Source organism: Manis javanica, unplaced genomic scaffold (genome assembly GCF_040802235.1).
Source record: "Manis javanica isolate MJ-LG unplaced genomic scaffold, MJ_LKY HiC_scaffold_25, whole genome shotgun sequence".
Taxonomy (NCBI): domain Eukaryota; kingdom Metazoa; phylum Chordata; class Mammalia; order Pholidota; family Manidae; genus Manis; species Manis javanica.
Window position 1 is genome coordinate 375,315 of NW_027332171.1, and position 14,398 is coordinate 389,712.

Here is a 14,398-nt window from a genome sequence, read left to right on the forward strand (position 1 = left end):
CTGAATGCATACTAGGTAACAGTAATTTTCTTACAGCAAGTCACCAAGGGAAGAGGTAATGGCGGGCAAACATGACTCCATAGGATAGCCATAAGTTAGCTGTGATTTGCCACCATGTGATTTTAATATTCTCTTTATATTTCTTGGTCTTTAGCTCAGAACACATAACCAGATTTTGAATGAAAGGAAACCCCTTTAAGGATTGCAGGTTTAACTTAGGAAAATTTCTGAGTTGAACCCTCCCCATCAGTGTTTTTGGTTATATACCTAGAATTTAAAACAAATTAAATCTATAAATGAACTGATACTAAGTTAATCTGAATCTACCATTTCTGTATATTGGGTTTGATTATTCTCTTATTGAAGTGTAATAAAAATTAATTCCTGGTTTTTAATAAGTGCCATTATTTCCTGCTGACAGAATTTGACAATGCTTGAAGCATGAGGCCACATTTTGAATAATGAGAAGAGGAAATGTGTATCTTGCTCATGATTTCTGCAGCTCTAAAAGCAATTTGCAAAAGAAAAAGAAAGGAATTGGAAATACCCTAAGTACCCAATTATAGAGGGCTGTTGAATTATTCTATATGGATTCAATGAAGTGCTAGTTGTAATAAAAATAATTCTTATGAGAATTATAGATCAATAAGGAAAAACATTTGTGACATAATGTTAAGTATAAGAAACATATTAACAGTGACAGTTATGAACTAGGGTGATTAATAATCCTAGTTTGCCTCTGGCTTATTTGGTTGGGTTTTCTGATTGAAAGTCCTGAATCTCAGGAAATCTCTCAGTCCCAGACAAACTGGGATGGTCAGTCACCCTATTATGAATAAATCACCAAAAGCATAATTGGGGAGAAAGTCATGGCAAGGATGTTCATTCTTTAACAGTAGACATTAAGGGTGTCTTATATTATAAGGAGTTATGTGATGTCAGTGAAAGTAATTATTCGAGATCATAAAAATGAATAAAAATTAAATTCTTAAGGAGACCAAAGGTTTGGAAAGGGATCCTCATATACTTCAAAAGTGGAGAAAATAAGATAGACGTGAGATCTGTTTTGAAGGTTTTCTCATTAATTTTTTTCCGCAAGTCTTCCATTGTCATGTCCTCTTCCCTTTCCTCTGTTTCAAGGCAGGAGTGCCTGCCATATATTTCAGTCACGTTCTGAAGATTGAGTGTGAGGAATACGTTACTAATGACCTATTCCGTGAACATCCTTGGGAATGTGCGTGTGAGGATACACTGATATGAATAGTCAACGTCCTTACACCTCACAATTCAAACCCAGACTGGGGTCATGTGAATATGAGCGTAAGGCTGTAGGAGCCTTGCATGGTCTGATGTTATAAAAGGGAAGTCTGGGAAGACACCATGTTGGAATCATCTGTTGCAGACAAGAATACAAATACAGTTTTATTCATTTAAAGCTGATTTTGAGGGCTTTACAAAGACTGAGAAATGTCCTACCTGCTTTTTTTCTAATTACAGGGAATATGTTCCATTGGTGGTTCCTTACAAGGTGGAAATATCACAGAAAGTGGAAGTTACATAGTCTATATACCTGCCAGAATCTGGGAGCATGCAACATATAGAAAATGCTCAAATGTAATTGATAGATTGTAGTGACATCTTTCTAAGTGGACATTCTTTCTGCATAGGATGCTGGTATATCTGAATGTGAACAGGAATTGAGAAGTAGGGTAGCTGTTGCCTGAGATTTGACATTGTAACTAATTATGTTATTTTCTGGAACATCAATAGCACTTAGTGTCTGCATTATGTAATCTAACACCTAATTATATATTAATGATGTCAGTAGTTTTCCAAATGTTGTGAATGCCTAAGTCTTTTTATTCCCAAGCAGTAAAACCTGATATCTGACTCTCCTGTGTGTCTTTCTCAACCTGTTTCATGCTGGTCAGAGAGTAGGTACTTGTTAAAACCTGGTGGCTTTGCTTTGTAGTAAACAGGCATTAGATAGGCAATTTGGTTATTTCAAACACGACAGGATTTGGGTAAGAAGATCCAGATATGAAACAAGGCTCTCAAAATTACTTGCTGTAACCATTGACAAATCACCTGTACTTATTTACAAGTTGCTTAGCCTCTTTAGATCATCCATGAAATAGGATCTTTCTCTTGATCATTAGAAGATCAAGTGCAATTATTTAGTAAAATACATTTGAATTGAAAATAATCTACAAATGCCAAGTGTTGATTATCATTTGAGATTGGGTACTCATTTTATAACATTTTTCTTTCTTTCCTTTCCTGTCTAAAGGCTGAAAGTAGGTAGACAGTGAAACCAAGAGTCTAGGGCAGGTCTTACGGAAAGTTAAGACAGATAGAGGCGTGTCCAGGTATAAGCTGTGCTGTTTGTACAAAGAAAGGGCTGAATGTTGGCCAGTTAGAGTTTCCATAGTGGAATGGCGGTGGCGGGGGGGTAAGGGGGCTCTGAGAAAGTGCCCCAGCGTCAGTCTCTTAGAAAGATAGATGGAATAGGTTCCTTTTTGCATCTTGGTACTATTTTTTACTTTCTTTAAAACAATGGCACAAAAGGGACTCCACCAGAAATGGAGGTGTGGAGGAAATTAAAGGTGGTTTAGGGAAGGCATGGAGCTGTCATTTATCTTTTTCATCAGGTACAGCATCTTCCTGTTGGGGAGAGAAGAAATGAGAAAAATGATGACTACTGCTATTACTACTACATCTTATCCAAGGAAAAGGCTAGTGGGAAATCACATTCTGCAATACTTAGTCTGCCTTTTTGAATGAAAGAAAGCTTTCCAAACAAGAATCATGATGACACAGTCTGCTACAATGGCTGTGTTCTCTGAATGAGGGAGTCTGGGGGCTGCGGTCACTCCATGGAGAGACAGAGAGAGATTGGGAGGATATGTATGGAGTGCCTCAAGAAATGGGGGTGAATATGTCTCTTGGAAGCTTTGGACAATAATGCTTAAAAAAAGGAAACAGAAAACAGAAAAAAAAGTTTAAGGGATGCTATCATTTTCTGTTGGTGAAGATTCCTGATCTTGGGGAGGTTCAGGAAAGTTTATTTCTGTTTCTTCTTCTTCTTGGACTGGGATTATTTCAATGTCCTCTTCATTCTTTGGGTGGGAAGATATTTCAGTCAGCTCAACCACTTCTTCTTTTATTTCAATGGACTGTTCCTTTTTTTCTTCAGCTGACAGGAGAACTACATTCTAGAACACAAAATTAAACAAACTGTCCTTGATCTTGACCATTGGCACATTTCTCAACAATCTCTATGAATAGTTATCAAAGACCTCCTAGTTTTTATGATACTCATATTATTTCCTATGTGTCCCAGATACTGGGGTTGATTTCCCAAGTGATCAAATTCTTACCAAATCACTTATCAAAACTTTGAGATATTTGCCCCTTTGCCTGGAAATGATCACACGGTATTTGGGGAAAGAAAACTGCAATAGTAGAGGAATTCAGATTCCAGTTTTGATTTGCCTTTATTGGGTATAACCTTGGAAAATCATTTTCTCTCTAGTTCTATTTTCCTCATCTGCAAAATGAAGGTATTAGTCATACTTTCTAAATTCAATTTTAAATCTAAATTCTGTGGCTGTGAAGCAGTTGATAATAGCTCGATCACTGGGATATTCTTGTCTCCCAGTTGAGTCTCTTCAAACCTATGTTTTTTGGAAGAGGGATTAGGTGAAACAGGTGTGTTGGTTGGGGGAAGAGGGGAGAACTGGTGGCTTTAATCAGCCTTCAACCTTCAGGCTTCCTACGTTTACACATCAAGTGTGGAATAGTGAAGTCAAGGTGGATGGCTGAAATCAAGCAGAACTCCAGGTTAGTGAGAGGGTGCACATATTGCAAAACTGTATCCTCCATCTAACCTTTAGACTTATTTCAAATTTCAAGACACAAGGTATTTTTTGTTTTCCAGAAATATTCTAAGACCCTTTTTCACAAAGCTCCCAGTTTCAAAGTCTCATAGGTTAAGTCTCCATAAATGATCTTTTGTAGAGGTGATTCCTCTAGAGGAGGATGGGGGCAGAGCGGCAGTTACTTACAGCTTTGGGTCTGGAGCACAGTTTTTTCCATTCATTCTCAGCAATGCCAGCTGTGACAAGTTCCTGGAAGAAGGTAAATATCAGCATCACTGCAAAAATGCCCTGAAGAACAACAGAAAAATGGGGTGAAAATGTAATAATGGTTTAATGAATATGGTTGGTGCTCAGGAAAAGACTGTTGACTAAAAGTAAATGATGAAAAGATCGATTTTTTAGGTGAGTTAATGACTAGCTGTAAGAACTACTGATATCTTTATAACTCTCACCTTTAGCATAACTCCTGGCATACAACAGATGATTAATACATGTTGCTGCTAGAAAACAAGGCAGTTATATACAGTTAGCTGAAGAATCAATTCTATGTGGGAAAAAATAATCCAGCTTTAGGTGGTGTGGTATCACAGCCAAGGAAACCTCTCCATACTTAGGGAGATGCGCTTTTTCCCTTCACACTGTACACTAAAATCTCACTGGAATAAAAGGTGTCATAATAACTGAGGTACTTCTTCAGTGTTCATCTTAGTAATAATAGTACCACTAATAATAATATTAATAATTAATATTAAAGTAAACACTTTTATAGCACTTTCTGTGTACCAGACACTCTTCTAAGTGCTTTGAATATATTGACTCATCCCTCAAAATAGCTCTACAAGATAAGTACTGATATCTTTCCCATTGAAGACATTGAGGAAGAATGTGGTTAGAATTCTTGGCCAAAGCCATACAGACAATAAATAGCAGATGCAAACAGTCTGGATCCAGAATTGATGTTCATAATAAAAATGCCATACTTTCTCCCAGAAAAGAAATCCCGTTTCACACTTACCAAGAACACAGATTGTATGCTGTCACAATATTGTACAGCTAGAGAGTTTTTCTCAGAGGGGTTAGTTGGCTCGCAGTTGTGTATGTCAATATATGGCATGGGAGCCTTAATAAGGTGCAGATTCTCCATTTTAAAAAAATGAGTAATTGTAATGTTAAATATGTCCATGATCAAAAATATTATTCCAGAAATGGCAGCAAAGAGGCTCAATGAGTTTATTATCATTTTCCCTTTGACCTGAAAAAGAGAGCACAAAGATTCATTAGTTAGTTTGGTTTCCTCCTGGAGGACATAAGCCAGCAAGGAATTCCAGATCCTATTCGTCTGACTCACAAATGTATAACAGCTGAGTCACACAGTCATGTTCCTCTCAGTTGTTTGTAGTTTCTTTGCCATTATAAAATCAACACCTTCCTCTTCCTCTGATAAACTACTTCCTTCTCAGTCTTCCCATCTTATTTGCCATAACCATCCAACCAATTTATCATGAAAAAATCCTAGGAATGATCCTTAATTCTTGTGTCTTGCACCCTTGCTCTTCCTTCCACTGCCACCACCAACTTCCTAGGAGGCATTCAGTAAGTATTTGTTGAGTAAATGAAGATTGATAGTATTCAGATTCTGCCCGTCTGCAGAAGGAGATAGAGGGGAGAGAGAGAAGGGCGTTCTTCCGTCACAGTGAAGCAGGATGGCGTTGTGGGCACAGGTAGGGAAAGAGCAGCTGGAACCCTCTCGGTCTGTTCTATCACGCGGAAACAAACAGCCGCGAAGAGCAGCAGCACCTACTCCCTGTGGATGTGCAGAACACCATGCGGACGAGGCCTCTGGGTAGCTTACGAGGGGGATATCAGTGTGGGAGTTCTGCCTTGCAGGGATGGTAAAAGGTTGCAACAGGAAAACATGTGATAAGTGCCGTAATGGTATGGGATTATTGACAGTTATTTTAAGATGCATATATTTCATCTCTGGCTATCTGACCTACAGGTGGCAGGTGAGGACTGGCTGTATTTGGAGAGTCAAACAACTTGATATTCCTAAACAGTTTTTTCCCCCCAAGAACTGAGTTTGTCAGACTCCCTGTAGAGAGGAGCCATTTCAATCCACTCAGTTCCTCACTGACTTTGGACGTGACTCAAATTACTAATAGCTTAGTAAACATAAAAAGTTGGAGGAAACTTGCTGGTGAGCTCTTGACCCATACAGAATGGGGCACTCTTCCTGAGTGTGAATGTATCCCTAGGGGTTATGGGAACAAGACCACTTTAATTCTTTATAGCCTCGGAAGCACTTTCATGTGTTTTTCCTTTTCCTCCTCATGACAATTTCATAGGGTAGCAAGGACTGTTGTCTTCATTTCATAGGTGAAAACTCAGAGGTACGTAGAAGTTAACTGACTTGTTCAAGGTTACAGCTCAAGGTTAACTAGGACTCAAGTCAATCACAACATTGATTAGTCAGTTTTCTTAGATGGTGATCTGAGAGAAATGACATGGCTTTCAAAGAGGTCATTAGTCTAACACAGCATTGACATCCATAAGACTGTAAGCGTTCTCATCCATCTGCCTTCAATGTGTTGCCATAGAAATATTTCAGGTATATCTCACTGCTAGGCTTTTATGAATAAAATCACAACAGCATTGTAGAGAGTCTTCTGCTTTTCAGGGATAAGAGCATTCAATGCTGCTGTGATTCCAAAGGTCCTCAAGGGTTCTTGTTTTCATCTGAGAAAGATATTTCTCTGATGTGTGGGGAAGAAGGACATATGATTACTTGCCAAACTCTTCCTGGAGTTTTTCTCCACTGCTGCCAGGAGTGATCCAGAAATGATAAACTGTGAAAAGAGAGGTTGTGGAAGGGGAAGGGTGTGAGAGAGAAGGGAGAAGAGCAGAGAGTGAGAAAGATCACTTTTAACATTGAGAACTGGTTGCAAAAAAACTACCCACACTTCTAACCACTTTCACTAAGCCATCCAGCCATTTTTATTTGATTTGTTCAACTTTCAGCACCTGTATTTCTCCTCTACTCAGGCCCAACTACATTCAATCTCTGCCTTTTATTCAACCAATGGGAGGGTTGTGAGTAGGAAGATAATAAGCCAGAAAAGCAGAACTCACATTTCCATGTCAGTTAATACACGGTGAATTGAAAAGTTTTATTTTTGGTCTTCCTTCCTTCCTTCCTTCCTTCCTTCCTTCCTTCCATCCTTCCTTTCTTGTTTTGTTTTAATTTGTGGAACTGCTTTTTGGAGTTCACAGTGATTTAAATGACCTTGATGCCAATGAAAATGAATTGATGTAAAAGGAAATACTTGGCCTGAATGTCACAGGCACTCCGTTAAAATGTTGGCTACTCCAGGAAGTGACAGTGATTATTTGTCATTTTCCTTTTTTGCTATTTAGGTTATAACGTGGAGGACACCCTTGTTTTAATCCATCTCTCCTTGTTGTGAAAATTTTAATCTTGGACTCCTCTTCGTAGTAGCAATTACGAAAGTGAAATGGTGATGTCAAAATCACTGCCCTGTACCATATCCAGACAGGGTTACAAGCTTGGAAAACATACACCAAACAGCCATGAATACTCCTCTGCTGGTAAACCAAAGGAGATTTTTTTGGGATGGGATTAATTTTACCGTGTGCAATAGTAACTAAACGGAATTGTAGGGAGGAAGGACCGGGTGGGAGCAAGTGGGATGCGTTCCTCCTTCTTGCTTTCTGAACACCAGCAGTGTACAGTCCAAGTGTTTACCCCTCCCCTCCAACACCACTACTGATTTGGAGAAGTACTGCTTTGAACAGTCTTTATTCCCATTATGGATCCATGTAGGGCATTTTTCTCTGAATTCACGTGAAGCATGACTACTGACTCCTGACCCTGGGATTCACGCTCGGTTTAGTCAACCTCTCTTTGAACTGAATTACTTTAACTTGACAACCTACTTCCTACTCATACACTTCCCTCAACACAGAAGTAATCTGGTATATTGCTGTGGAGCTTTTTAACATTTTTGTCTTTATCAGTTCCCAAGAGGTTATTAGTTTTTACTTACCGTAATGCCTCCCCAGAGAGGGTACCACACAGTTACACAAATGGGTGTGTGGACCTGCATGTGGATCATCAGGAGGCTGCCTAGGGCGATGTGGAAGAGCCCATTCATAATCTGCACAGCCTGGGGAGAGATTGGGGTGCAAGTGGGTGATATGAAAATTATTGAGTCAGCAAAGGTAAGGCTGGAAGCCCCGGCTCCTGACTTGAGGCTGTGTAAAATGCCCAAAGGAAGTGGTGAGGTGCCAAGACCTTTGTGTTATTGAGATCCATTTAGCCTACCACTGGGGCATTTCCAAGGCAGATATGCCTGGGATGCTGATGGTGAACTGGGATGGGAGACCCCTAAAGATGCAGGCCACATAAGGTCACCATGTGACTTCTCTGTACATCCAGACTTGGCCCACTGTGGGCTGCTAACATCTGCTCCTGTAGGCTAGACTGTCCTGGGGTATGGAATAGAGGGCATCTGACTTACCCCTAAAGCCTTAGACTCCCTCATGAAGAAGCTTTGTGTGGGGCCCACCACTGAAGACGTCTTCCTGGGAATCACTCTTTGGGCAGGATGCAAGGCAGCAGCGCCTTTCACAGAATCTGCTGGGAAAGCTCCAGTCATCGAATTTCTGGGTGTTGTCATTTTACCTTCAAAACTCCTAAGAATAAAACAAATAATAAAATGAGGAGAGAGAGACTGGGATTTTGGGCAATCTTAGCTAGTTGCATCTGAATACTTTTCTTTGTATCCTGTCTGTAGGTGTCGTTGAGAGTAGAAATGGCCTCTCCCCAGTGGTTTTGGAGCTGAGGCAGGGCCTCCTGCCAGGCTCTAGGACAGAATCGGGAGGGGGCATCTCAGGCAAGGATAGATGGGCCCCGGGAGCCCTGCCAGTGTTCTTGACAACCCCATTTGGGGCATCCTCTACCTCGTAGGGAACACCATGCTCCTGTATCTGCATTTCCTGTTTGTCTCTCATCCTGGATGCTTTTCTGATGCTTTAATATTGGAAAATATATTTTGTATTGATTTGTCCTTGTCCTTTGCTTCTGTGCTCTTGTCCATTGTGATGGGCCAGAGGCTGCGTGCAAGCGTGTGGTGAGGCCTGCCCTTGGAAATCAGCTGATTCTGGTCTTCCCTGTACCACTAACGCTGCGACCTCTCTGAAGGTGTACATTGGAGTGGCCTCTAGAGGCAGATTGTCTCAGATTAATCATGGTTATTCTGTTTGCTGTGAAATGCTGGGCCAGATCTTTACATTAGCTGGGCTTCACATTCTTCAGCTGTAAAGTGGTAATAATTCTGGTCTCATGGTGTTGCCAGAAGACTTAGTGGGCTGGTACATGGTTGGTGTCTTTTCATCAGGTATTGCTCAAATGTCAGCTCCTGGGAAGCCTTCCCTGAATGCTCAATCCATGTACCCTCTCTTTCAGCACCCCTTTTTATTTGCTTCATGGCACTTGGTTACTGTGGAGAATTACCTTAGTTACTTTTGTATATTGTTGGTCTGTCCCCACTAGAACATAAATTCCAGCAAAGCAGAGACCTTGTTCTTTTTGTTCAGTATGTGAAATATGTCTCAGTTCAATAGCTTCTTAGTAAATTTTATTGAAGAAATAAATGAATGTAAAGCACCCATGTATGAAAAATTAATTACCTGTTTTTGTTGCTATTCTTGTTCTCAGTATTATTACCTGTAGGAGCCTTAGTTTCTTTTTTTTTCCATCTGAAAAATGAGAATACCCTGCTCCCAGACATGTTTGTAAGAAATAAGTTAATGTGGAAGTGCGTAGTACATAGGGACAAAGTAGCAGATGCTGTTTGATCTTAGAATCCCTGGTTATTTGTTTCTGAAGTTGGATTATTACCAAGTCCCTTTCCAGCTCTCACATTTTAAGACTTGAGCCTTCTTCATCTGGAGCCTCCTTGTGGTCTTCATTTGTTTATGTCTGTCACTTACATGGGTTCTGGGGGGTCTTCCCTGGGGCCGGTCCTGGAAATCTCTCTTTGGGGTCCCATCTTTGGTCTTGTCTTTATTGCTTTTAAGTCATGAAAGGGGCTTTGGAGACCAAGACTGTCTGTCCAGTTCGCTTATCCTACTCCAGTCACAGCGCTGGCCAATGGCAGGGATGCCGCGGCACAGGTGCTTGGGAGCCGTCCAGGCTGCACATTTGTACCCACTTGGTAGTTACAAAGAGGTTTCACATCTGGTATCTCCCCACAGACTAGCAAAGGGGTGAGTCATTGCCCTCAATTTGTAGAAAAGGTAACAAGGGTGCAGAAAAAAATTACAAAACTTGTTCAAAGTTACATGACTATTAAAAGTTTACAATGAGGGCTTGGACCTACCCAAGAAGGTGTCTATAGTAGCAAGTGCTTTGCCCCCCGGCGGGAATAGGAATCAGCCTTTTACTATGAACCTCTCCCTTCTCCTTCAAATAGATGTGCTATTTGGATGACTATACATCAATGGAGAACAAAATATCTGTCTGGGCCATAGGCTGGAGGAAGAGAGGAGGCTTTGATTCGGTGCTTCACACTTGATTTTGACCCAGCTCTGGGTTATCATATGTCATGTAGTCTTGGGGATCTGCTTTGCACCACAAAGCACCCCACAAAACCACCAACAAAAAGGAATATATTATGAGGGCCCACTAAGGAATTTGCAGACTCATTCTGGTAGGATTTTTAGAGCTAGTCAGAACCTCCAAGAAACCACTCTGTTCATTGGACAGAAGAGGAAACTGCAGCCGAGGGATGGGGTATGCCTCATTAAAGACCTTGCACTTAGTGACAGTCAAACCAGAAGGCAGTCACCATGGCTCTGAGGCTGGTGACCGTCCTGCTGCACCACAGCTAGACCGCAGTTACTTAGTTGTTTACCAAGCACCTACTATGTGCCAGGGATATTGTGTATCTATTTGCAACTCTCGCAACACCTTACTAAGTAGGCATTTTGACCTTTTGCAGATGTGTGAATGGAGGCTCAGAGAAGCTAGTTGATTTTCCCCAAGGTAAGAATGGAATGAGCTGGAAGTCACCACATGCCTCTCAAGAGGGCTCATTTTAGTGAGGACAATGTAAAGAGCAAAGGTCATCAGTTATCTGGACAAAAAGAGAAGACTGGACTACTGTTGCTTTAATTTCTCCTTATTTTTCAGCTGCCTCAGGCTGTGTGTATATCACTGGTGAGGGAAGGCTTGGATGTAAGCAAGTTCTGCTCCGGCTATGCCTGCAATGGCTAATGGCAGTCAGGCCACTGGGGGACATATTTTATTTCTCTTACAATGATGCCTCACTATGGCAACTGTATTTCTACAAAGCCTTTGACACATACTACTGTAAAACAGTAGTTTATAAATATAAGCATACCTGCTTCTAAATTCTACTTCATTTTTTATGGAAATAATCTCTCTAAAATATGTTTTTTTATTTCAAGGCATTGTAGACTGAAAAATGAAAAATTTCATCATATGGGAATATAAATAACTGGATCACCTACTCCTAATGATGATGTAGATTCCTGCAGTTTTGCCCCACCATTTTATTTTTAATTGTTCACAATGACTTGAACAGTGCCCAACACACAGTCAGGCTCAGAGACTAGCTGGTACATTAGCAGAGGTTACTGACTGCACTGGTCCAAGTGTGCTAACCATAGAATTTTACTTTCACTAAACTATGTTAAAATCCGCTTAGACTGCCCCCATTTTATTACAGCAACTTCTGCAAATCTTTTTAATTTTTTTGAAAGGCACCACTGTGTCCATGTCCATTCACTGAAGATCTCTCAGCCTTTATGGGTTTTGGTTTGAATAATGACTTCTAGGTCCAATAATTACATTTACTGAGAAGTTCAATGCTGCCTAACTTTTGTCACCTCAACTTCCTCCTTTGCCACTCAAAACAGTTTTGCATTTTTATCCTTTCTGGCCTCCCGTGCACTTATCTCTGAGGGAGAATGTTCTTAATTTCCTTTCCCTTTGTCTGTACTCTTCAGCCCATCTCCTTCTACCAAGATGTGAATCCTTCAGAGAAGCCTGTCCTGCATTTTCAGTCCCTCACCCTGTGGTGGTGCGGAGCAGGCCCAGCTCTGTTGCTTGCTACTTTTGCGATCTCTTTATTCAAAGTATTATTTTCAGAATATGAGATAATTTGCAATTTATAAAGTACTAAATACTCAAAGAGTGACTGTTACTCTTGGACCTTTTTTTGTGATTAATGTGCTGCAGGGTCCCCCAATCCAAGGCCCCCGTCTTCACACTGGCAGTGTCTGCAGCTACTGCCCAGACTCCCCTCCCATTTACCCCAGCTTCTTCAAGCCTTGTGGGTCCACTCTCTTCCTCACCACCACTCCCTCCTTCGTTCTGCACAACCAGTTTCTGCCAGAGCCACTCAGCTGGAACCACTTTCTTTCAACGACTGTGCTGCCAAGTCCACTGTCTCTTCTCAGGCATCATCCCTTTGATTGCTTTATTTCTGTTTCTCTCGCACCTAGGCTTAAAAAGTTGGAGCCATCTCTCTCCAGCTCCATAGTCTTCCATGTTTGCATGCTTTTGTACCTCTGTAAAGTACCTCATCTTGCATGTGAACCAGTTTTCTATTTCCAGCGTCACCCCATGAGTTTGATTCTCATTTCCTCTAGTGGTTTAAGCACAAAAATATTGCCCTTCTGCCTTCAGTCTTTCTCTTTGCTAATCCATCCTCCCCTAGGTTACTAGATCAGACTCCCTAAATCACTGCTGGAGTCATGCTCATTCTGAGCTTGAACTCTTGTCTGATCTTTCGTCGCCTTCTGGAGGAACCATTCTCTTGGCCCCAAACTCCACAGTGCAGCTCGGCATAACATCCGAAGCTTGTGTCCACTCTTCCCCCTGGAGCCCCTGGCCTGGACGTGTGTCTGGCCTTCTCTGAACTCTCTCAACTTTGAAATGCTCTCCCTCCCTTCCTTGGCTTGCAAACTCCCTATCAGACGTTCACCGCGCTTGCGGCTGTGCCTGGCAAGGACTTGTTCAAAGCCACAGCTCTTGCATTCCTTACTTGTCACCAGCTGCTTTCTTTCTTGTGTTATATATTGTAACTCCTCTAAGGTGGCATAAATTACTTAAAGGAATGTCCTAGTAGGGTCACATACGTAACCGGTTGTCTACATACTATGAGCTCGGTAAATGTCAAACTGAACTACTTCCTCCGGGAAGGTTTACAGATTCTCAGGATGTCAAACCAAAAGGTGATAATTTCAGCCTACCTGACCATCCGTGAGATCAAGCATTTTTGTGGGGAATAAGGAAAGGGGATCACATTATATACTGGTTTCAGGAAGTGGCAATGGTTACAGTCCATCCTTGTCACCCTTCATTAGCTCTTCCTCTTGTCCCCAGCACCCGTTCTCACTCTGGGCTTCTGGGATGGATTTGAGGCAGGGTTCAGTGGCTCAGCTTGGTATTCGCTGATCCCCTCCAGAAAATGTTGGGCTTAACCTCTAGGGATACTCACATTTAGTTGGACATCTTTGGAGACAAAAGCATTTAAAGCAGGAGGAATGGAGTTAGTTTCATTATAGCCGTGCCTGATTATTATTTGGTGCCAGGCAGTTTTAAGAGCTTCAGGGTTTTAGCTCACTTAATCTTCATAACCCGGTGGGTGTCACTGTTGCTCCCATCTTATAAGCGAGGAAACTGGGGAACATAGGGTCTTGGTGACCTTCTGAGGTTGTATGGGTGGGTGGTTAGTAGAAGAGCTCAGGTCTGAGCCCAGCAGGTTATACCTATGCTTTAATCTGCATGCTGCAGCCTACCACTTAGGTTGAATGCCTCCCAGGTGATGGGCCAGGGTCATTCTTCGGAGAGTGGTTATGGGAGTGGGTGGGCAGCAAGCCTTGGTGTCTCCCCTCCTCAAATCGTGGCACTATGGAAACCTGACCAGGGAACCTCTAGAATTAAAGCTGAGAATCTTATCTTCAGAATCACCCTGTGCCTCATCCTTTCCCCACTTTTAATCATTTAAACAAAGTGGACTGATCCTTACCTGAGTCTCCAAGGCCTTAGGGCTCAGCGCCTGATGCGGATGCCTGCTGCTGACTTCGGTTCCACGGCTGGGCTCTCCAGTACTCGGGGTGAGTGAGATGGGCCAGGCCTGGGATAGCTGATAGATACCAGGTGACAGGAAATCGGTGGCTTCTGCGACCTTGGGCTTTGCCCCAATTACTTTGGTTTAATACACACTTACCAGAGCCAAATGATATACAAAAAAGTTTCTGCCTCACCAGGAGGTTTCACTTCTTGAAAAGACCCCAGGGGACTGCCTGGCGTACTTCACACTACCTTAATTAGAAGAATTTGGCAGCCCCCACCCTGCAAACAGGTGTGGACTGTGGGTCCCCAAGGGCAAGAAGGGCTCGAGAAATTCTCCAAAGATGGTCTGTTAGGACTTTTTACCTTTTTACTTCACTTTGAGGAGTGAGTA

The 14,398-nt window shown here is 41.8% G+C and overlaps 1 protein-coding gene across 2 annotated transcripts; it reads right to left on the bottom strand.

Moving 5' to 3' along the window:
* Positions 1–1,402: 1,402 nt before the first annotated feature.
* LOC108403268 (B-lymphocyte antigen CD20) lies at positions 1,403–14,153 on the bottom strand. Of its 2 annotated transcripts, none has more exons than XM_017670292.3 (7): positions 13,961–14,153; positions 8,420–8,594; positions 7,946–8,065; positions 6,671–6,727; positions 4,897–5,133; positions 4,068–4,130; positions 1,403–3,215 (listed from the first exon to the last, which is right to left on the bottom strand). In XM_017670292.3, exons 2-7 carry the CDS (start codon positions 8,576–8,578, stop codon positions 3,003–3,005), a joined length of 849 nt encoding a protein of 282 aa, XP_017525781.2. In that variant the 5' UTR covers positions 8,579–8,594; positions 13,961–14,153; the 3' UTR covers positions 1,403–3,002. The 2 variants fall into 2 exon arrangements, with proteins under 2 accessions (XP_017525781.2, XP_017525780.2); XM_017670291.3 differs by having other exon boundaries at positions 4,068–4,169; positions 13,961–14,151.
* Positions 14,154–14,398: the final 245 nt, after the last annotated feature.

Coding starts and splice junctions, on each gene's coding strand:
- LOC108403268 (XM_017670291.3), bottom strand. CDS start 8,578: ATGACAACACCCAGAAATTCGATGACTGGAGCTTTCCCAGCAGATTCT. Junction 8,066..8,419: donor GGGAGTCTAAGGCTTTAGGG/GTAAGTCAGATG, acceptor ATCTCTCCCCAG/GCTGTGCAGATTATGAATGG. Junction 4,170..4,896: donor GCATACAATCTGTGTTCTTG/GTAAGTGTGAAA, acceptor GTTGTTCTTCAG/GGCATTTTTGCAGTGATGCT.